Source organism: Puma concolor, chromosome C1 (assembly GCF_028749965.1).
Source record: "Puma concolor isolate L17-30 chromosome C1, mPumCon1.1.hap2, whole genome shotgun sequence".
In the NCBI taxonomy this organism is placed as follows: domain Eukaryota; kingdom Metazoa; phylum Chordata; class Mammalia; order Carnivora; family Felidae; genus Puma; species Puma concolor.
In genome coordinates this window covers 142,089,351-142,113,311 of record NC_141674.1, presented here as the reverse complement: position 1 = coordinate 142,113,311, position 23,961 = coordinate 142,089,351, and the positions used below count along the sequence as shown (strand labels likewise).

Genomic DNA, 23,961 nt, shown 5'->3' with positions numbered 1-23,961 from the left:
AGAGAGCGTGAAACAAAGCAGTCGGATCGGAATTGGACTTGGGAAGCGCGGTGTGGAGTCAGGCATAAAACTTGTTGGAGGGGAGTAACGAGCCTGATCCTCTAGCCCCTCGTCTGCGCTGCGCTTCAGGAGTTCCCACCAGCTTTGCGTTTTATTTTTATATGTTTTTTATATAGAGAGAAATATATATATTTTTTCCTCTTAAGAGACAATTCCTGTTCCAAGAGAAAATAAGGCAAGATCAATGAAGGAGAGAAGAGCCAGCCAGAAATTATCTAGTAAATCTATCATGGATCCTAATCAGAACGTGAAATGCAAGATAGTAGTGGTGGGAGACAGTCAGTGTGGGAAAACTGCGCTGCTGCATGTCTTCGCCAAAGACTGCTTCCCTGAGGTGAGTGTGGCCGGCGGAGGCTTGGAGGAGGGGGTCGGCCCTCGGGAATCCCCCCGTCTTGAGTTGGGCTTCTCCTTGCTTTTCCTCCGTCACCCGATTTTCTTTTTTTAAGCAGTCTTTCTTACAACTTTCCCCCTGGCTAGACTGCCCGGAAAGGGAAAGTGAGCTGGAAGCGTGTAGGGGACGCATCTTCACATTGTTAGCTTCTGAAACTTGTTCAGTCATGTGTGCGGAACCCTGGGTTGGGAGGTTTGGATCCTCAGGTTTTGGAGAGCAGGGTGGTGCGGGTGGTGAGTCAGGGGTTTCGGAAGGGGTCTGCGTGGTTAGTGTGTGATCTGGTGTGTGCGACATTATATATGTTTGTTTTTTTTTTTTAATTGGGGAGTGAGGAAGCGATTTTCGGAGGGTGTTCTGCGGGTGTCGTACATTTTAGATAATCTCTTTGCCCTCTTCCCTTCCTCTGTCCATTTTGTTTGTCCAGAATTACGTCCCTACAGTGTTTGAGAATTACACGGCCAGTTTTGAAATCGACACACAAAGAATAGAATTGAGCCTGTGGGACACTTCGGGTAAGAGAGTCATCGGACCGCGTGGCCCTCGGGGCGGGTATCCAGCAGCTCCAGGGCGCGCGGCGGGTCTCGCGACCCCGCGCGTGGCTCACTCCCAAGCACACAACCGCGCACCACCAGTGCACTCGGCGCCCCTGGGTTAACTTTGCCTCTTCCGTGGGATTCCCGCAGTCCCTGCTCGGTGAAAAATTTGTCCCTTCTGGGTGGGGGTGGGGGACGACAATGGGTAGGGAGGAATGGCAGGGGGGAGAGAAGGGCGCTGTGTGCCCGCTGGGTGACCCCGCCGTGGGAACTGCTTGTAGCCAGGTGGCCGGGGAGCGGCTGGGCCCAGGGTGGGGGTGGGGGTGTTATGCCGGAGTCGCCTGTGGGCGGCCAAGGTGGCCCGGTACTGGGGAGATGCGTGCGGCGCCTCAGAACTACCTGGCTCGCGACGGGCGCCCCTCCGGGATCTAACCTGATGGTTGTCGGAGAGGCTGGGAGCGCAGCGGTAGTAGTGGGAGGTGGGAGAAAATCCCTGAAGCGACGCAGTTACGTGTGTATTCAGTGCTTGGAGGGATTGTAACGTGAGCGCAAGCAACCGCGGCGCTCGTGACGCCTACTGCCAGGAATGCGCTGGTGGCGCGGGCAGCACCGGGCCGAGCGGTCGCCTGTCCTTGTCTCCCGCTGCCGGCCACCCGCGTAGCCTCGGCGCGAATCTGTAGGTCCGACACCCCCGCTAGTCCCCAGTGATCACGCCGCCGCACGCTCCCCCCCACCCTCGGCCCTCGCCCTTCCCTCCTGACCCCCGTTGCATCACCTTCTGCCAGCCTATAAGGCCGCGGGCAGCACAATTCGCCTTTGACCTTCCTGTCTAGTTGAATTATTGGCGTCGTGGTAAATTATTTTCAAGGGTCTGGGGTTCAAGGGCGGGTTATCGCCTCCTACGCGCCCACCCACCTACCTGGCGCGCGGTGGTAGAGAGGGCCCGGCACCCCGCGCTGGGGAGGCTCCCAGCGCGTGGCTATTAGGGGTTTGGGCTGGGTCAAGCTTGGTGAGGGCGGGAGGCTCGACCTGGAATCACCGGCTGGCACCGGTTCCCGCCCACCCCCAGCAGTGCTGGGCGGGGGTGAGAGGGAGGAGTACCGTTTCCCAGAAGGGTGACACCTCTGGAGGAGGAGGAGCCACCGGGAAGGCCGTTGAAGGTCCCCGCGCTTAGTTCTGGGAGCTTAGCCGGGAGTTGGGCTGCTGCGGGCAAACCGAGCCAAATCCCGGGTGAAACTAGCTTGGAGGAGCGCACAAGTGCCAACACGCAAGCGTTGCCGTCAGGCAGGGAGGCCCGAGAGGTGGACCTGAGCCCAGCTGGGAGTGGCCTCGTGGAGGTGCTTCTGGACTGTGCGAGCTTCACGCAGCCCTCGGTTTTAACCTCTGGAGGCCCCGAGGGACTCAGGGGATTAAAGAACACGAGGAAGATACCAGACTGACAGGGTCGCCAGAGGCAGTCCGTGCACAAAGGCAAAGGAGAAGTCTCGCACGAGCGCCTCTCACGGCCGGTGCCAGATGCTCCTAGTGTTGCAGTGAGAAGCACTGATTCTGTTACCCCCTGGAAAGGCAGCCTCTTCCTCAAGCTTGGCCAAGGAGAGCAGAACCAGAACCTCACCCTGTACTGTATCGGGGTGTGCACACGGTCTCACAACTATGGGGAAGGTGTTGATAGAATTGCAGTGTTTTCTTATTTCAATAGCTCCTATTATCAGAATTGTTACATAGCCTAGTATTTAATGGGCTCGGATTCCCAGACATATCATGATATTTGTTATACCTAGAGTGCAGTACCGCTGGTATGGTACCGGTAATTAGCATCGGTACTTACCCTCCCCCAATCTCTTTGGACCTAATGCATGATAAGAATTCTTTAGTCTTGGGGTCTGTAAATCTGATCTCGTCTTTGATAAAAACCTGTGTTTAGATCTTAGCTACTGGTTACCAGGGCTTTCTGTGTGCAAATCTCTACCTCCCTGAGCCTCATTTCATCATCTGAAAAGATACAGAGCTAGACAATGTGCAGGGTCTCTCCCAGCTGTATACTTCTTGGCCTTAGTATGCCAGACAGGCAAGTCTTTTTGTTTCCCAGGACGTTGGTTGCCTTCAGCTCTTAGTCTCAATGGATCTGGCACCCGTTGCTGGGGTTTTCACCACCTACAAAGCAAGCCAGGTTCTGAACAGAGCCACTGCTTCCTAGTGGAGTTAGGAAGGAGGGAGGAGGCATGGCTGGGCCTACAGGAATGCGGGTTATGCCTCCCCTGTGTCATGCTCCATGAGTCACAGGACCACCAATGGAGATTTTAGATTAGGCGACCAAAGAGCTAAAGTGACTTTTTTTTTTTAGGGAAGAAAAGGCACATTGTTTTTTCAAATGCTAGAAAACAAACAAAATGTGGTCAGTGTATAGGTGAGGCTATGCTTCCCATGTGCAGATAAATAACACTTCAGATATCCTCAAATATTTAATCCAAACTCAATAGTTTGTACACCCTATGATGATGCTACACATGTAGCACGCCTTGCACACAGTAGTCACCCAGGAAAATCTGTTAAATGAACAAATGAATAATTGTATGCGTAGTTTCCAAGGAGATAAGATTCCCTGACGTTCATTACCACTGAATTACCTGTGCGCAAAGAATGGCAACTTTATAAACACTGCCTTTCATCAGATTAAAGATAATCACCTGAAATGAAGTCTGTAATAAAATAATCACTTTTATTTTTATTTAATGTAACAAAAACTATGCATGTTTAACTCAAATATAAAGGTTTGAAAAAACCGTGATTAAGAAAACATCACACTGCAGAATTAGCCAGTAATGAAATCTTAGTTGAAATTTAGATTTGTACAAATGGAAAAAAAAGGGACAAGGGTATTATTTAGAATCCTATTACGTTGATGTGAAGTGAAATGTTAACTAAGCATAGCCACCAAGTACTGGTTAAATTCTACGACATAGATTATTTTCACCTAAAATGGTTTATCATTCACGAGCGAAAGGCATCTAACAAGAGCCACTTCATCAGCGGCTCATCATATCAAATTCTGAACATTTTTCTACTTCATCTCAAGGTTTTTGTGACAAATTTCCAAACAGGATTATTTTTTGACAAATATTTGACATTTTCTTTGCCCACTAGGACATTTGTTTAGTTCAGGTTGTGAAAATAATTGCATATGCCTGATGCATTCTGATACATTTATTTTTTCCAACTGCTATCAATCATTTTAACTCTGGAGAGAACATTCAAGTCCAAGACTCTAAAGTCCTAAATGCCAGATTTTTCCCCCCTTCTGGAACTTTGTGAAGGTTAAAGATTAATAGGAAAAATGAGGTATACCTAACTTCTGTTACGTAGAAAGCAGTTCTCTTTGCTGACTTCTGTACTTGGACAGCTTCTCATAAGGGGTCTCCTTCCCCCGCCCAGCAGTCATGGAATTATGCATAGGCAAAAGTGCCAATTTGGGTAGAGGAAAGAACATCAAATGGAATTAGAATATGTGGGACCTCTTTGCACCAAGAGAAGAGAATTCTTTCCCACTTTTTGAGGCACAGTAACTTGACAGTTCTTTCCATTCCCTCACCACCTCTCTGTCTGTCTCTTTCTGTCCCTCTCCCTCCCTCCATCCCTTCCTTCTTTCTTCCTTTCCGTACCTACCATGAATAGGCTTTCTCTGTTAAGCCTTAGAGATGCAGTATTATTATATAGTCCTGCTCCTAAGAGTCATAGAACCCTGGTAGGGCAGGGAGTGGGGAAAAGGAAGCTCTCCCTGCCTAGTGTAGCTAATATTCAACCTATGTTGAGCTAATTTTGTCAGGTTCTTGAACTCAAGTCCACTGTTCCACCTGGTTGCAGTGTATTTCCCTCGTCAGGCATCACTAGCGCTGATACATCCTTTGGATCCTCCTCAGGTAGGAAACACTTCCCCCCTCCCACCCTCAGTGCACACCCCAATTAGAGCAACCACAAATGACAATTTGCCAGCTGCTTGAAGTTATTCCAGCTCCCCCCCCCCCCGCCAGGAAACAAAACCTTTTAAATAATGCCACCATAAATTCTCTAAAAGGGGGGATTTTTAAAGGTAGTCTTTGGATGCCGGTCCATCCGTAATTGATTTTAATGAGAAAAATTCCCTTTTCATTGATAAGATGAGTATTTGTGTTAATAGTTGCAGAAATGCTCTGAATGATTCTCAAATTCACTCATTGAGTTTCTGCAAAACACTGGGTAATGGTTTCAACATTTTGAAGTGGTAAGTGAGACCAAAGTAGTTCTAACATCTTGAATGTGAATGTTCTAATATCAGAATGTGCCACATTTGCCAAACACGGAGGCAGTTTGTAGCATGAAGCCAAATGCCTCCTAATAATGGAAACTCAGCCATTGGAGGATCACCATATCTTTTCCTAAGTGATTTGATTGCAGTGTAATTTCAGCACACACAATTTAGGGAGTAATAATTGTTCATGCCAGCTTTTAACCAATGCACGTTAATGTCCACTTTATTTAAGGTATGTTATTACTTATAAACTACTCAATTCAGCTGCTAAAATTCCTCTACAATAACTGTGCCATTGCCTCATGAACACCGTTTTGAATCTTGTCATGATGCAAGCTGCTTTTAGTCCATGAGTGCTAAAGTTAGCACTTCCTGTATTAGTTTTTAGCAGAGTAACAGAAAATATAGTTTTCTTTAATTTTTAGACTTATAGGACAAAGGAAGAAAGAGAAATCTTAATTACTCCTGGCCTGACTTTGAGGACATACTCCTCTACAAACACAAGTCAATGCATATTGTATTTGTACCTTATACATCACATTTGAAAAATGGTTTTTGTGGCAAGCACTGTACTGAAATATTGCTTTACAGAGAAAGAAGTGTTGCAGCAATGTTGGGGATTAGTATGTATTTAGTTCAGAAAAGCAGCTTCAAAATAAATAGTTCATTGGTCCCTTTTCTTGTGATTTGACATGTAAATTAACATAGCAAGGCAAGACTTACAGAAATGATTATAAAACCAGTAAATACTTTTTAGGGTATTCTGTGTGCAGGAATTCTGGTAGAGGCTGTGGGAGCAAGGGAGGGTATATTGCAAAGCAGGAGGGTATATTGCCCGCAAGGTAGTAATGGCCTCCTCCTTGGTACTGCAGTCCTTGTTTATAGGAGGGTGAATCTAAAGGTTTGAAAGCTAGATTCACCTCCCAGCAAAAAGATCCAAAGAGTAATTGAGGGCCATGGGGCCAGCCCAAGCCCCCTGACTCATTCTCACTCATTCTCACTGAAGCCCACCACAATTCCATCCTTATCTCTAGAAGTTAACTCAATTCTTAAGAAGTCTTTAACATCCCTCCCACTTGGAAACATGCCTACACTTAAGGGCTATCAGTGAAAACAAGATTCTGAAAGTTGAAGAACTCTCACTTAACTTGACCTTGTGAGAGAAAGGGAGAGAGAGAATTTACAAAGAAGCCAAAGAAGCACGAGGACTTGTGATGTGAATATCAAGGGACAAATTGCAGAATTTGATCACATTATGATCACCTTAGATCATAAGGTGGTAATGATCCCTACTAGCTTAGTGTTTCAAAACCAGGCTCAATGCAGTTTTCACACTGAAACTCTGTAAGAGATGTGGATTAAGGCAAAACAGAGAGCTCTGAATTTGTACGGTGATTTCCAATAAGCAATATATAAAACTACATTTGGAGATTTGTCCACCATGTATTTAAAAAAAAAAAAGGTATAAATTCTCTTTCTAAGTCCTCATCTATCTCTAGACCTATTTTTAAATCTCATTTAGTCTGGTGTGTTCCCCCCTCCCCCCCCCCCCATCTTGTTTCTTGCTAAGTTGCACATTTCGGTGAGATATCCAGTTTAGTTATTCTGATGCCACCTGAAATAGCCAGATATTTCCTCATTAATCCAGTTCCTGCATGTAGATATGACACCAAGGACCAGTAGTTTCTCCAATTAGCTCATTGGAGAGCTGGTGGCTATGCCTGCTGAACTGGTAGTACCTTAGCCATATTCTGATGCCCTTTATATTTTTATTTGTTTTTTAAAAATGTTTATTCATTGAAAAAGAGAGCATGCATGCACAGGCATGAGCAGGGGAGGGGCAGAGATAGAGAGGAAAAGAGAGAATCCCAAGCAGGCTCTGCGCTGTGAGCACAGAAACCAACATGGGGCTTGATCTCACTAACTGTGAGATCATGACCCAAGCCTAAATCAAGAGTCTGACACTTAACAGACTGAGCCACCCAGGTGCCCCAGGTGCCCCTGATGCCCTTTCAACATCTTCTCAGTTACTATATATTGGCAACTTTACTCAGAGACGCCCATGACAAAATAGAAACTTCATTGACATGGATGGAGGGTAAGCTGCCTCAGAAGTTTTAGCAGGTGTTGTATACATTGGTTTTGAAAAATGAGCCTGATGACATAGCATGTGGCAAGGTGGACTTGCTCATGGGCCTCTCCTCCAAGGAATCACACACTTACGTATAATATAAAACACAAAATCTTCAATCTGTTACAGAATGATAATGTAATTTTTAAAATGCCTGTCTACCCTTATCCCTCAAGTTCTGTGACCTCCCATGGTTCTACTTTACATAAAGTATTTTTATTCTTCTATTTTTTAAGTATCTCAGTAAGATTAGGAGTTTAAAGTTTAAGCTAAAGCTTAATGTAAAGCCCAAACATAGCAATCATTTCTACCTCTTTGACCTCTTCTCTAACTATGTAACTGCATTGTCCCCAGAAATTGAGAACATAGATTGTATTTTTGTAGCAACACAGAAATGCCCTCACATTTTCATAAAATCTGTTCATAATTCCTGTTAATCTGAACCTATAAAGAAATAAAGGAAATAGCCTCTCTGGGAATGTTTGCTGCATTTTTACAGGCATGGCGCTTATCCTTCAGACTCCTTGGGAAAATGAATTCAACAGAGTCTTGTACTGAGCCAGACATGAAAGTTCTGCCCAGACTTGATTCACATTCTTGAGATTATTGCTGACTTGAAGCTTTCACTCTGAGTAGAGACGGCATGAGGAAATGGAATCTGGTAATAATTGGGCAGATCATAGAGGCTTGCATGGTAGCTGCTCTCTGGTACAGATGTTCTCTTGCTAGTCACTAAAACTACCAAAAGTTAATATGTTTTCTCTGCCAAAATTATACAACATTCCAAATTTTACTGTTCTTGGTAGGGATTTCTTTTTGGGGAAGGGGAAGCTTTTCAATTTCAGGCTCAAGGAAAAGAGTATTTCAATTATGAAATATTCAACTAGAAGGGTTTGCAGTTCTCAAGCTCCTGTAAAGCCTCAGCGTTTGAACTGGTTTTGCAAAAGGTTCCATAAAGCCTCCCTTTTGGGCATGAATCTTCTTACATATACATTTAAGTATGTGCATATATGGTGTGTTCTATCTTTGTGCAAGGATGACTTAAGCAAGCAGGTATGTGTCTGCAGAATTAGTTTCTGGGTGAGGCATTTGGTGACTATTCTTGGGCTGGAAGTATTGCTGTCACCCAGAATTAATGATCCTGAAGACAAAGATGGTTAGACCTGAAGTTTCAAAAACGTTTTTGGAACTTTGCTGATGTTTGCCAAACTTGAACTCAAGAGAACCCCAAACGTGCACTTATTCCAGTTTACCCAGAGCAAAGCCCTCTGACTATATGGGGCGGGGGGGTGGGGGGGGAGTGGGCACATTTTACACATGGGCCATGGTTGTTTCTTTACAATATAGAGTTTCCTGGAGTTTTCCTTTTGGTGTTCTGATAGGTGATTAGAAAGGACTTTGGAATGGTGCTGTGTGCTTAAGAGTTTCAGGTAGTGTAAGAGACTTGCAGCATGTGGAAATTCCCATATGCATGGAGACCATTTCACATGCTGAGAATGAGTTGTATTTGACAAGCAAAGCTTAGGCTAACTGAATTAGGCCTGAGAACATTCCTGGATACTGGAGCACCCACCATATGTACCTCAGTACCTACCATGTATGGTGGTTCTAGTTCAGTACTTGACTACATAATGATTGGCGCTCTTCTGTGTGCCATGTTCAGTTCTACACTTACCCTGGAAGCTTTTCACGTGCATCTTTTAAATCTATAGACTTTGTTGTTTTTTTTTTTTTTTTTTTTTTTTTTTGCCGTTTGGCTAGCAGAATGTTTTAAGACTTTTCTGGAGGGATATAGGAGTCCGAGGCAGATACTGTCCATTTCATCGGCTTGCTTTCTGCTCCTCACTTTGGTGTCACTTCTGCCTTTCCATGTTGCTTGTCACTTCACAGGGGCATTCCTGGAATTCCTCTTCATTTCTCCTTGGCTGGAGAGTTATCCCCGGATGCCAGTGATTACACCCTGACTCTCCAGCTTTGCTTTTCTCACTTCCTTTGTGTAGTAGCATGGGCTTTATAGATAGGGAAGAATTCAAAGTGCTTAAACACAGAGTGAACACTGTCAAATCACACAGGATTCCTTTTTTTTTTTCTTTTTAACTGAAGGTCCTGCTTTGCTGAAGAATTGCTAGATTTTTCCCGGTAGAACAATTCTCTTATAATCCTGTATTGTCTTTTGTCTTTTTTTTTCCTTTACTACAAAACAATAGAGACAGATTTTTCTATCCAAAAAAAGTTCTAACCTTACCCTAGCAAAAATTTAATGAAGAAATGGACTTTCTATTTTTAATGCCAAATCACTCTTGTAGTTCGTGGTTGGACAAATTACACCTATAAGTACTAAATGTGAGGATCAGTTTTATTACCACCTTTGGACACTTGTTGACCTAAAAGTACCGTTCATTAGCAAAAGTAGTAAGACAGGATCAAAGTGTTGTTCCTAATTGGGTCTTGTTAAAGCTCTTTAAAATCACCCTTCTATTTCATCCAGCAAGGAGCTTTACTTCCCATGAAAATCTTTACACACAAATGTATTTTCATTCAAAATACTAAACCAAATAAAAACAAAAGCGGAAACAAACCTCCATAAGAATTTGGTTTCAGTTGCACACGGTTTCATTTTCAGGCCTGACCACTGTCTATATTTTGCAGATATATGGGCATACCCACTGAGCACAGAAGGCAGCTCACTTGAAAGTAGTGAGCAAGACTGGGGCTCCTGGGTGGCTCAGTCAGTTGAGCGTCCGACTTCAGCTCAGGTCATGATCTCACAGTCCGTGAGTTCGAGCCCCACGGCAGGCTCTGTGCTGACAGCTCAGAGCCCGGAGCCTGCTTCGGATTCTGTGTCTCCCTCTCTCTCTGCCCTTACCCTGCTCATGCTCTGTCTCTCTGTCTCAGAAATAAATAAAAACATTAAAAAAAAAAAAAAAAGAAAGAAAGTAGTGAGCAAGAATCTCCAGCCTTGACTGAGGGCTGAAGACAAAGCCAGATCCTCCTTGTGTCCATAAAAATGGGTGGGAGAGGCGAACCCAGGACACAACCGGAGGAAGGAGTATTCTCTGTGGTCACCTGGTGACCTAAATGCCGAAATCATTCCTCTGGAATTTACTGGTAGTCCCGATGTTACTCTATTTTAGCACCTTTGTAATTCTCCGGTTGTCTTTCCTAAAGTTTGTATTTGGGAAAGATGGTCTTTGGGTCTTCCCATTGTTAACATAGAGAACTCTTAGTACAGGGAGATCAGTATACTCTGTTACATAGAATACTCTCATCCAGACATAGGTCATGTTCTGAAAGCACCTGGATATGCCTTTCATCCAATTCCAGTTGGCCTGATTGAGGCTGGAAAGTAGCCACAGTGAGATAGTTGTCTTTTGTAATGTGAGTGATTTCCAAGAAAGATCTCTGAGGCCCTGTTAGGGTCCTGGCCATCAGAATTGTCAGACAGCTGTACTCTATGAATTTGGGGTCATGTCATATCTTACTAACTTGGAAGAGCAGAGGAAGTCTTTGTGTACGTGTCTGGTATTTGTATACCACTCTGTAATCTGGAATTTTCTGACCGTGCACTTTGAAAAAGATTTCCTAACTTTATTTACAGAGGAAGCTGAGTCAAAGTCTAACTTTGAACACAGAAATGAGAGAGGTTGAGATTGAACTTCACAAAACAAATACAGAAATAACCATTATACCTAGAAACAGTGATAAGCCATCTCATTTCTGATGCCTCTCAAAAATGTTTAAATTAGTGAGTTGTTTGTGAATTATTCTCTTGACCTTAAATTTCTTCTAGTGGCTGAAAAAGCAGTTACAACTCATTTTCAGAGACAGTGTCATTCTAGTATGCCTTAATATCCAGTATGCCTTTAAAAGGACTTGATATTGTTTAACTCTAAACCCTTTAAGCTTTTGAAAAATGCCTTTCAGTTGTCAGTCTCTGTAACACCAGAGTCCTGATTCCAGATGTGTGTAGGGAGCTACTGCAGCTTGTGAAAAATTCTGGTTTAGATTTCTTCTTGGTTCCTAGAACGTTCCCTACTTCGTTGCTTGTAGACACAGCTGTCCTGGAGTTGTCACTGTCCATCCTGAAAGCAGCTATTGAAAAGGCCACAGAGTTCCTGGGGTTGCATAGTGAATACCAGATGCACCCTAACCACAGTAACTTCTAGGTCTCAAGAGCAGCCTCCTGAAGAATGTTGTTTTGATAGAATTGTGAAAGATTATTTTAAAAGGTTCTTTATAGTCTTTCTTTCCTCCTGACTTTGACTACCGAGGTTTTGATTTATCAGGGGACAACATGTCATGTTTTTCTGCTAGAAACGGAGAGTGATGTCAAAATGAAATTGGGTTTCAAAAAAACTTTGGTAGCTTAGATTTTCTTCTTCTCCTCTGGAGTCAAATACCTATATATGTAAAATGATTTTTCATGCTATGCTTGTAAAATGGTAGTATACTGAAAATGATTTAAAAAAATAAATAACATTGGCAAGCTGTATTTAATTTTACAGTCACACCATTGTACAATAATTGACTTCATGTAATTGCTCATCCTTTGGGATTCTAAAAGAAATAGAAATTCTTCTAAACAATGAGACATTTCTGTGGTTAAATTAATTGGCTGGCAACTTGAATCTTTTGGGTGCCCTGGATTTAACTCAGGCCGAGACCCCTGCATCATGCCTCAGTGTCACTCTCAGAGATGGAACTGTGTAGAAAAGTGACATGACCATTATGGCATTTATTACATTCTTTGGTTGTAACAGAAAGAGAGTCCACATAGGGTTTGGGGATAAGTTCAAGTAAGCAAGCGCACAAATCAGTGGCTCATCCTAATGTGTAACTGAGATAGGGTGACTCTGTGTTTACTGCAGTTCTCTTTTCCGAGCTGGCCCTTCCCTCCCTCCCCCACTCATCCCATCTGATTACCAGAGAGATCTTGAGGTCTTGTCTCTTTCCCAAGAAGTAGCTCCATTTACAGTGCTTGCTACCACTCAGCTTGTAATAGCAACAATACAACCATAACCATAGTTGAGACTTATCAGTCCCTTACTAAATCCCAGTCATTGCCTGGGTTCATTTAATCCCAGGTGTAGGTATTGTTGTCATCTTCATTTTAGGATGAAGAATCAGAGACACAGAGCCCTAAATGTGCCTTGCCCCCCTCCTTCAGTGATGAAGGTAGATTTGCACCCCAGGCCACCTGACTCCTCATGCTTCTACTCTACACTTCACCCAGGTGCCTTCGGGGACCCTGAACCTTACAGATTTCAGCTTAAAGTCCTTGCTCCTCCCCTTGAATTTAAGACAGATGCCAGTGAGGCCTTCTTATCTTCTGGTAGAAATGAATATACTACCACTGGGCTGTTGCTTGTTTGCATTCTTCTCTAAGAATTTGAGAAGCTGGGAATAGAGCCATGTGATATTCAGGGGGTTTAACTCAAAAAGGTAGAGTTAGTAGATGACAAATAAGTGGGATTTTTATCTGAAAATGTGTTTTCTTTGTTTCTTCTCAGGTTCTCCTTACTATGACAACGTTCGGCCTCTCTCTTACCCAGATTCAGATGCCGTGCTGATTTGCTTTGACATCAGTAGACCAGAGACTCTGGACAGTGTGCTAAAAAAGGCAAGTGCTGGAGACAATGGCACAGTTCGGTGCTGGCCCATCTGTAAAACAGAGATGGGGGTTGGCTGGGGGAGTTCAAACACTCCAGTTAATACTTTGCTGTATATTTTGTAATCAAAATGCTGTAAACAACACTCTCATACTACAGCAGCGTTTCTACACACATATGTCAAAGTTTTGACCATGAACCTGCTTAAAATTTTCTTTCATTTTAAGAAAGTACATGCCCTTTAAAGAGCTTCTGTCTTTACCCTTTGGGTGAAAATGGTGCAGCCAAAACTATTAATATTCGATTACTCTCAAGCATGTGTTTCTTTTTCCATCCTTCATTTCTCCTATAGATTGTGCCTTAGTTTACAGGTTTTCATTTGACCTCAGTTCATATATTGAAATGAATGTAATAATAGCTGTTTTGATAAAGAAGCTGTGCTTTGGTTATGATGTTATTTATTAGAAATAGTACTGTTAAAGGAGGAGTGGAGGTGTGTTTTCAAACATTAGACAAGGTGAAGAGTGATCAGATAGATATCAGAGAGTGATAAAAACAGTAGTTGTAAACATGCTATAGAGAACACATTTGGTCTCTGGAGGTTCATAGGTTCTATAGGTGGAGAAGGGACCTGAGCAAGCTCGGGCTGGAACCAGGGGGAGGTCAGGAGGAAGGGAGCCTGTTGTAGGATGGATCATAAGTCCTAGGGAGGCCAGTGGGGGAGAGGAGTGTTTCTGGGCTGCCACCAACCTAGGACTAAGCCCCTGGCTGGTCACAGAAGGCGTAGGCTTGTCCACGGATGAGCGCGTATTTGCCACTCTCTGTTTTCTCAGTCCTGGCCTGAGTGCTGTGAGCTTTCAGAGTCAGAGCCTTCTGTAGATCACCTGCCTCTTCTCCATGCACTAAGGCTACGACAAAGGCCGTGGTTGAGAGCAAGGTAATGCGTTTGTATTTTGTGTGTTTTTATTAGTTTACATTCCCCTATTATGTTTGACTGCTCATCTTGGATGGCATTATGAAATGAGGATTTGAAGGTGATTTATTCCCCCCCTCACCTCGGTCTCTTTACCAAACATGACAAACACAGTTAGTTAGCTCAACGAAATAAGAATTTCTTGAAAGATCAAAGGCTCTTTTTACTCCTTTCAATTTTGAGTAATGTGTTATCTAACACAAATAATGCTAATGTTTGTCAGATTCAGGCAGGAATACACCTTTCTTATCTTCAGTGCTTGTAAACAATTGCTAGACACGCAGAAGGAAACCAAAGTCATTACGCCCCTGAAGAACAACATAACGACATGTCTACCGCTTGTCTGTAGATCAAAGAGATTGCTTATTTACTGGAGTTTTTACTTGATGTAGTATCAGGTTGTGCATAATTTATGATCAAAAGCCTTGCTCTTATTTTATTTTGCTTTTGTCTTCTAAGACCTAATGAATAGTGACATTGGCCTTAGAGATATTAATGAATGTGTTTTACATTTGTGTGAAGTTTAAGGCTCGTGATAACCCGTGCAGTGGTTTGTCTTGATTAATTGAGTCTTTAAGTCCTCGAATATCAAAGAGTTTAGAGTGACATAAAGCAGGACAGATCTTTTTTTCTTTTGCAATTCATCTTGCAGTTCGAACTCCAGTGTCATCTAGCAAATGGTAGATGCTTCTAAATAACTCTGGAAGGAAGGGAGGAGAGAAGGAGGGATTTGGCAGAAAAATTAGGCTCTTGTGGAAAGCATGTTTGTACCTTTTTGTCTGCCCAAAGTACACCTCTAGATCTGGAGATGTCCCCTTTAGTGGTCTTTTAAATGACTCTGGCAGCATGTCCCTCTTATCTAGTATTATATACATGACTTTGTCAACCCTGCTCTTGGGTGGATTCCACAGCTATGTCTTTCTTTCTTTTTTTTTAATGTTTATTTATTTGTGTTTGTGTGTGAAAGAGAGAGAGAGAGAGAGGGAGACAGGGCGTGCGTGGAGGAGGAGCAGAAAGAGAGGGAGACACAGAATCTGAAGCAGGCTCCAGGCTCTGAGCTGTCAGCACAGAGCCCGACTCAGGCCTCAAACCCATGAACCGTGAGATCATGACCTAAGCCGAAGTCAGATGCTTAACCGACTGAGCCACCCAGGCACCCCCACAGCTATGTCTTAATCATCTTTGTAATGACCACAGTACTTAGTAGATCACTTAATGTGTAGTTGTGTGTGTGGGCTGGGAAAGCCAGCCTGGTTCCTGATCTTGGCTTTCCATTCCCCCATCCCCAGGAGCCGGAGCTCTCCTGGGAACACTCTGAATCCCTGTCTCCCATCATGATGGTCATCTGAAGCTTGAGGAAATGAAACCACACAAAGTCAGCTGTTCACTCTTTAAGAGGACAACTGGAATTCCCTCCTAGGCATTTCTGGAGGCTCTAATAAGTCTTGTCAGGTCACGAAAACAGCTAGCCAAATTGGACTAAATTGAAATATTAAACAACTTGTGCAATTTAAAACTAACTCAAGGGCATATCAGCTATAGGACCAGAGGCCTTCCCGATAGCCTAGAGATGGGCCTTTGTAAATTTCATGATCTGTGTTGATTCAGTCACTTGAATGGAAGTTCCTTAAAGGCAGGCCATTCTGTTTATTAACACTGTCTCCAGTCCCTGAAATCTCATTGGAAATGTTGGCACGTGGTGGCTGTTCAGCCTTTCTTGGTGGGATTTGTGAATGCATACCTGTGCTTGTGTTGGCTCTGCCTTATTCTCAGCCTTCCAGGCTGGGAAGTACCAGCTCAACATATCTGAGGATACAGTCATGTGTTAGAATATATAATTATTCCTAAGGCACTTTTATCCTTCAGAGATACCCCAATAATTAAGAAATTATTGGAGCTGCCTTCTGACACCACCCAACAAGTTTCTTGCTTAGGGATAGGTAGTGAGTCACAGAGAGGGAGAAGAGATAATAACATACATAAGTTTTCCTTAATGAATCCACTTTAAAAAGTAGTAAAACTTAATAATCTACTCGAAAGATACAGGCAAGTTTGCTTCTTCATCTGAAGTGACATTTTCTTTCAAATGTTCTTTTTGAGTCTCCATTTCCGACGTCCGCCAGTGGAGGAATTGTTTGCTGATATATAGATGCCGGCACTATGCTAATTTTTCATCTTGCTTCTCTCTTCCCACACCCTCAGTGGAAAGGTGAAATCCAGGAGTTTTGCCCCAACACCAAAATGCTGCTGGTTGGCTGCAAATCTGACCTTCGGACAGATGTTAGTACATTAGTAGAGCTTTCAAATCACAGACAGACACCAGTGTCATATGATCAGGTATGTATGTTGTCAGTGTATAAATGTGGATTTCAAAAAGGATGACGAAAGTGGAACATCACTCATTATAAATAAAGGAAAAAGTAGCTGCTTTTCTAAAGGCTCCACCAGTAGTCAGCTCCAGGTTAAAAACCCTTGAGTAAGGTGCATTCTGAGACCCATGTGCCCGGATGGACCATCTGAAAACACGGAGGAAAGAGCTGGTGTTCTTTGTCCTCATGCCTCCTACAGCGAGCATCTAAGCCCCTCATGACAGCTGATAGCTCAGACTGTGAAGACTGCAAAGTGATCTGGGGCAGGGTTCAGCTGAGATTTTGATGGTACCTTGATGCTGGACCCTCTCAAAAAGCGTTCCAATATTTGTTTAGTAGTTTTTATAAGGATTAGATAAGGATATGTGTGTGCATCAATAAGAGGAGTTTGGAAAACATCTTTTAAAATGAGAAATGCTCTGTCATTCAGTAGGGTAATCACATGATATTTGGTTACTGAGTATATAAACAGTGGATCATATTCTACCGTTTGTATATCTCTGCAGCTCTTCCTGGGTTTAAAGTTAGATGGATCTAAGAGAAAATGTGGTCAAATCAGTAATACTCTGTGAGAGAGGTCATCTTACTTTACACTCAGCAGAACAATAAAATACTTAAGAAGGACATTGTCAGTAAAGTAGAACACTGCATAAAACTGTCTTTTAGAGATTCATCATTTCTGTGGGCATCTCCCCCAAGTATCCAGAAAGAATTTGTTTCAGAACTTCATTCTCTGAAAACTTAACAACCAGATTCTAAAGAGAGTTCATGTTGAAATAGCTAGAATTTTCCTTAGTATTCATCATCTTAAATACCGTAGTCATGTTTGTCTTACATGTGCAATTAATAAAAATCTAGTTACTTAAAGAAGTCATTTTGATGCACACATGCTTATTACTATGTTCCCTGGTTGTCTGTCCGGTCCATGTTTAGAAATTCTGTATTTTGTGTTTCCCAAAGTTATAGGTCTCATAACAGTGTTATTCATTTCCTCAGTTTATTTTGGCCCTGAGACATAATCACATACATTTCAAATTTGATTCTAAATTCCACTCCTTACCCTTGTTTTTTATGCAGCCTATTGACTAGTTTTGAGCACCATTTAGACTCAAGAAAAATCAGGCTTTCACACCTCTGGGAAGTCAAGCACTGTCTACTGAGTGATGATAACTGAACATTTTTTTTTTTTTAATTTTTTTTTTAACATTTATTTTTGAGACAGAGAGAGACAGAGCATGAATGGGGGAGGGTCAGAGAGAGGGAGACACAGAATCCGAAACAGGCTCCAGGCTCTGAGCTGTCAGCACAGAGCCTGACGCGGGGCTCGAACTCACGGACCGCGAGATCGTGACCTGAGCTGAAGTCGGCCGCTTAACCGACTGAGCCAACCAGGCGCCCCATGAACATTTTAAGACCGAGTCTTGACTGCAAATATTTATGAAATAATATGTTATAATTTATTACAAAAGAATGCATTTTAAAAACTGGAGGGTTTTTTTGCAGCAACACTTGGAAAACACAGCTCACATATTTGAAATGTTTTGCAATGCATTATTATTCTGTGGTATTAGGAAGACACTTTATAACTTTCCCAAGGACTTATTGCTGATTGCAATCCATTCTTTTGCTTCTCAGGGGGCAAATATGGCCAAACAGATTGGAGCAGCCACTTACATTGAATGCTCAGCTTTACAGTCAGAAAATAGTGTCAGAGACATTTTTCACGTTGCCACCTTGGCATGTGTAAACAAGACAAATAAAAACGTTAAGCGGAACAAATCACAGAGGGCCACAAAGCGGATCTCACACATGCCCAGCAGACCAGAACTCTCTGCAGTTGCTACGGACTTACGAAAAGACAAAGCGAAGAGTTGCACTGTGATGTGAATCTCTGTCTCTTTAATGAGGACAAGGAAGTCTAGTGTAAAAAACACAAACAACAAAACAGAAAGGTGAAGTCTGAATGAAGCGCACAGCCAAAGTCACGTATTCTGGAGGCTTAGGAGGTGTTTGGAAAGATGCTCATCTTTTTGGAATCCTGTCCTTAGGTTCGGCATGTAGAACAGGCAGTTCAGTGAATACGTTGAAGAGTGTTGAAGTGTGACTTGAAAAATATGCCAAAAAAGAGAGATTCAAATGGGCTAGAAGTAGATAAAGAGGAATGAGAGGACCTCCAAGAAGAAGAATCACGTTCTGAATGGTGCTTGCGTTTTTGTTTTCTTTGTTACAATCTCTTCATGGATCTCTACTTTGATTTAATTTTTAAATGTTTTAATCTCCTTTACAAAAAGTATATATTAATATACCGTCCTCACTGGGGAACTGGCACTGTGACCTTAGCGTTTAGTTTTCTAGAGGATGTGATCTAATTTCCTCCTAGCTCATCATTAAAATGGAAATTGTATCAGGACCCATGGGATATCCAGAGGAAAAGTTTGTAAGGCTTTGAAATCTTGCCTTCCTGAAGATAGCTGAGCGAGATGGTTCTAAAGAAAGGCTTTTGGAGTCTTGCAAGATATGCAGACCAGCACTACAAAGATCAAATAGATCAAATAGAAAAAAGGTGTCCGTTTTTATGCAGTCTGATGGTTCTGTTCATCATTGTGATTGTCATTAAAAAGTGGTAAATTGCTCAATGTAATATTTTTGTGCGCTGTTTAGAAAAGAGGGTGTGTGATTTCTTTTGCCATCATTGATGAAAGTGCAAAGTCAAATGAGAGGTGTCTTGGTTTGACGTCATAAAATGATCCAAGGGGGGAAAATATCTAAAATGTAGGTACTCTTTTTTCACCTGAAGAGATAATGAAGGAATAGTAGCAGAAAGCACAGTTTGTGAGTAAAGCTGTCTGGAATTAAGTTACCAAAAGTACAAAGCAAAAGGCCTATTATTTTGGGATGAAGCTCCAAAGTTGACAGCATCTGATAACTCTTGGTTTATTTCACTTTCTTTAAAAGAACATCTCTAAGAGAAGGACCTTCTTACCTAAGCTTTAGAGAATCCTTAGAAGAAAAGTGTGATGTCAGTCCTGACACTACACTAGGGCAATTCCATAGAGCGATTGCTTACCCAGATTCCTCACTTAACCAGATTCAGCCAAGGCCGGTGTTCAATACTTGATTGCTGTTGTTACGTAAAATAATCAGCATTTAAAATAGTTTACAGATATTTTTTGACCAGTTCCTTTTAGAACTTCTTTCAGAGGAGAAACCAGATCTGACCTGTTTATTGTTGGCGCTTGTTGAAAACGAGCTTTCTTTCCAGTGATAAAGCTTCATTTTTGAAGTGTTGAAGCTGTGCTCCCATTAAATTGTAGCAGAAGAGGAGATTAAGGTAATTACAACATTCAGTCCTTTGTCTTACAAGCACTTTGTTTTGTCTCTGCAAGAAAATACCATTCCAGTCATTTCCCACGAAATACAGACGTTTTACCAACATAATATGCTTTGATTGATGCAGCGTTATGCTTTGGGCAGTATTACAAAATAGCTGGCAAGTGCTTTCTGTATTTAAATATTGTAAAAAGAAAATAAGTTATAACTGTTATAAAGCAGAACTTGCGTTGCATTTTTTTAAATGTTGAAGTCACTTTGTATGTTTGTTTGGTCAATGTTTCCGCAGTATTTATTAAAACATACTTTTGTTTTTCTTTCAAATAAAAAAGTAACCATGTCTTTGTCTAAATATGATTTGTCCTTTATTATCTACTTCCTGGTTTAGCTGTTTGGTTTTGTTCTTTAATGGAGATGATGAGAGCATCCAGCCTCACGTTTTCTAAACTCGTAAGCTTTGGAAGTTTTTGATTCTTCCTGGTGGTGGAAGTTTCTTGGGCAAAAGCTAAATCTGCGTAGATAAGAGGTTTTCCATAACAATTTCAAATCACAAGAAGAAAATGGAGTATTACCAGAGTAAGTGGTTCAATCATAGAAAAAGAGCTACGATACTACATAAGATTAAAAAACATGGAAAAAAATTTTAAATGATAAAAGATATGGAAATGCCTTGAACTCTTTAGTAATGAGACAGTGAGGTAGTCTCAGGTCACACGTTTAATTCTGCTTATGAGCTTTGTTTGCTTTCTTGCCCTTTGTCCCCCAACCCATCCCTCACTTCCAGCCTCAGTCCCTAACCCAGCCATCCACCTTGGATTGCATGTTTTTGTTCAGAGGTCAGTTGGGTAGATGACCCAGGACCTAGCTATTAATAACAATTATAGGGAAGGGGGGAAAAGAGGACAAGAAAAACTGCCCTTGTTGAAGGCAGCATCTCTAAATAACACAGGGAGACAATATGAGCTTCTCCAGGGACTTGAAAGATGTAAGCATGGAATAGCATGGAACCAAGAGTGGCCCGGGTCCCCATAAATCTAGTTGGTTCAAAGTCTTTAGCTAAAACTCTCACACATGAGTTCCATAAACATCCAAAGATATTCCATGTAGGACTTCAAAACTCAGCTTTCTGTACAGCTGAGTCACTTCATATGAAAACTGCATCCTTGTGGCTTTTTAAAAAATGGCTTTAGCAATCTTTGGGGTATAGTTCCTTGGAAATAATTCTCAGAAGCACCAACCAAGGGGAAAACCAGAGGGGCTGGCATGAATGAACAAATGAAAGAGCATTGACATAATAGGATAGCCTTAGAAAAAAGATTTTAAAAGAATTACCAAAAATGTAACTCATTCTTGTCAGTAAGCAGTAAAGGAAATAAAAGTACTTTCCTAATCCTTGGTGTTGAGTAACTTCTAGGCTTAATATCTAAATCAGGCTTGTGAGAAACTTGTTTCTCAACATCGACTGGCACAGAAAAAAAAAGAAAGAAAGGAAGAAAGAAAGAAAGAAAAAGAAAAAACAGCTAAGGTTCTGCTGATCTTGGCAGTATTTTATAGATTGTACAGTAATATTTCCCTCTAGTGAATTGTTCTTTTCCAGCGGCTTTAATTTGTTAAACCAAAAAGAAAAAAACTTTATCTTCAGCCCTGGGCATGTATGCCTTCCTTTTCTCCTCTGACTTCTTGCTTCAGCAAACATTTATTCTAAGCATTCTGTGAACATTCCTTTCTATTGATTAATGATCATGATTAATGCCTCTTTAAATACTAAAAGGTGATTTTCAAACTTTGAGTAAGACTTTAATTGTGTCTCTCTCACTTCTATTAATCTTTTCTAGGAATAGTTGCTTGGAAGATTCTGGTATTTTAGAAAATGTGCCTCAAATGCAAATTTAGAAATAACCCAGGGAAGTATTTTTTATTAAAAGGAATAAAAAAAAAAGCCTCATTTCCTTAAGACTCCTGAAACTCTGAGAGCTTCACATTCTCTTTTGGATGGATTATTTTGATATTAGTATTCTGTTTTAAATCTGCCAGTTTTTACTGATGTCATTCTTTCATTGACCACATATTTTTGAGTACCAAGTATGTGCCTGGCACTTTCCTAGACTTGGAACAGAATCACTGCTAGAAAAATCTTTGTCCCGGAGAGTTTACAATCTAGTAGAGGGAGACAGTCACCATGCAAAATGTCTGGGTGTGATTGCTATGGACATTAACTGAGCCATAGATGCCGGGTCGGTGGTAAACATTCCAACATGCAGCCAGGTACACCAAGGCAATAGCCACATGTGCTCCACCACATTTCTAAAGCTACGATAAAGATGGTGCAAAAGGAATTTTCAAGAGTGTCCTAACAGCTGGCGTCCGTGTATGGGGATTGTATAAGAGCAATGTGAATGATGGTTGCCAGTCATTATTCTAGTGTCTATACAATACCTCAGATTTCTGTGGCTGCTTAGATGTCCGTTGGGGGAAAACATCCTTCCCATACTGAACATGAACGATCCTTAATCTGCTTGTTATAAAATGTGTGGAAATTTGTACTTTCCTTCTGTAAAGTCTTCATTTGTTGATCATACTGGAAAAGTGAAAAGGAAATAAAGTTTGAAATAAATGAAATAAAAGTCATAAATGAAATAAAATGAAGTGACCTTTCAAGGGATTACAGAATTAACTCGGGGAATTTATAATAGCACTCTGGGTGAAGATGAAGAACCCATTATTCACCTAATGTTGAAAATATGTGTTTGGTGGGAGTTTAAAAAATCTTTTTAAAAGTATTGACTAACAGTGAATTCTAAAACTCTTTGTCTCTGACCCCCTTGGGAACACAGGAAACAAATTTCAATGGACCCAAAAATGAAAACTCAGGATTGGCAAAGCCAATTCACTATTTGGGATTTTTTTTTTTTTTTTCAGATTTTCTTTTGAAGGGAATCATTAATGTCTTTTCCATGAATAGTGAAATACTGACAGTGGGCCTTTATTTTAAAACAAATTTTTAAAAGGAATTCCACAGTGGAAATGAAAACTAGGTCAGTGTATGGTCAACCCTGTCAAAGTAATAGTTACCGCTGAAATTGTACATATTCTAAATGGTTTATATAATTACTCATTCCCCATCACAAATATATTCAATAAGTTATGTACCATCAAGTTCCTCTTTTTCAGATAAGGAACCAGATATTTTCTTCAGGATCACATGGAAAACCCAAGATTAGAACTCAGGGAGGGCAGTCTGGCCCTGCAGTTCCACACTATTCACCATACTATCTTGCCATAGACAAAAATTTCATGTGTATAGTGTGTGTCCCAAGTGCATGAAAACTGAACATCATGGCCATGCATCTGCTTGCTGAGCTACAGTGTGAATACATCCACCCTGATCTCCCCAGGTCTGTACCCATACTAGTCTTTTCCATAATCCTAGCTACTTCCCAACTCTCCTCACACTCTTGTTCCCTCTTTCACTTCTGCCTTTATTTCTATGCATGTTTTCCCTGCTTCTTGGGTGGTGAGAGCATTTCCAGGAGACAATGAAAGGACCTGTCTGAGTCTGCTGAGGTTGTCATAACAAAATACCACAGACTGGGTGGCCTACGTATATTTATTTGTCACAGTTATAGAAAATGGAAGTCCAAGATCAAGGTTCCAGCCCATTGTATTCCTGGTGAGACCTCTCTTCCTGGATTATGAATGGCCACCTGCTCACTGTGTGCTCACATGGCCTTTCCTTGGTGCGTGTAGAGATCGAGAAAGAGTGAGAGAGAGAGAAAGAATCTTCCTCTTCTTAAAAAGCCACCAATCCTATTGGATTAGGACTCCAACAATTATGACTTCCTTTAAACTTAATTACCTCCTAAAAGACTTATCTCCAAATATAGTCACTTTGGGGGTTAGGGCATCAATGTATGAATTTGGGGGACACAATTCAGTCCATAGCAGGACCCACAGTTGGCTGACACATAAGGCCTTTCAAAATCCCAGGAAGCCAATTAGAGGAGGAAGCTACTCTTATTCACTTTGGTTTCCCAAGAGTACATCCCCAGTAAATTGCTGTTTAAAGATGTCGAAGAGTAGCTAGAACTTACTTTCCTTCACCAGGGGCTGACATAGTTCTACAGAACAGAGATGGACAGAGAAAACTTGACCCAATTTGAATAATGCAGTGACTTCCATTTGACTGATCATCACCAAGGTGATTTAGCTAACCGTAAAAGAGCTGGGAGAGAAAATGCTACATTCACCTGTTATCGGGATCGTGTGGTAGGGTTTCCTGT

The 23,961-nt window shown here is 41.7% G+C and overlaps 1 protein-coding gene across 1 annotated transcript; it reads left to right on the top strand.

The window, feature by feature from the left end:
• Window positions 1–20,021, top strand: RND3 (Rho family GTPase 3). The gene is made up of 5 exons (XM_086718557.1): window positions 1–394; window positions 876–963; window positions 12,911–13,020; window positions 16,185–16,319; window positions 17,987–20,021. Exons 1-5 carry the CDS (start codon window positions 245–247, stop codon window positions 18,236–18,238), a joined length of 735 nt encoding a protein of 244 aa, XP_086574683.1. The 5' UTR covers window positions 1–244; the 3' UTR covers window positions 18,239–20,021.
• Window positions 20,022–23,961: the final 3,940 nt, after the last annotated feature.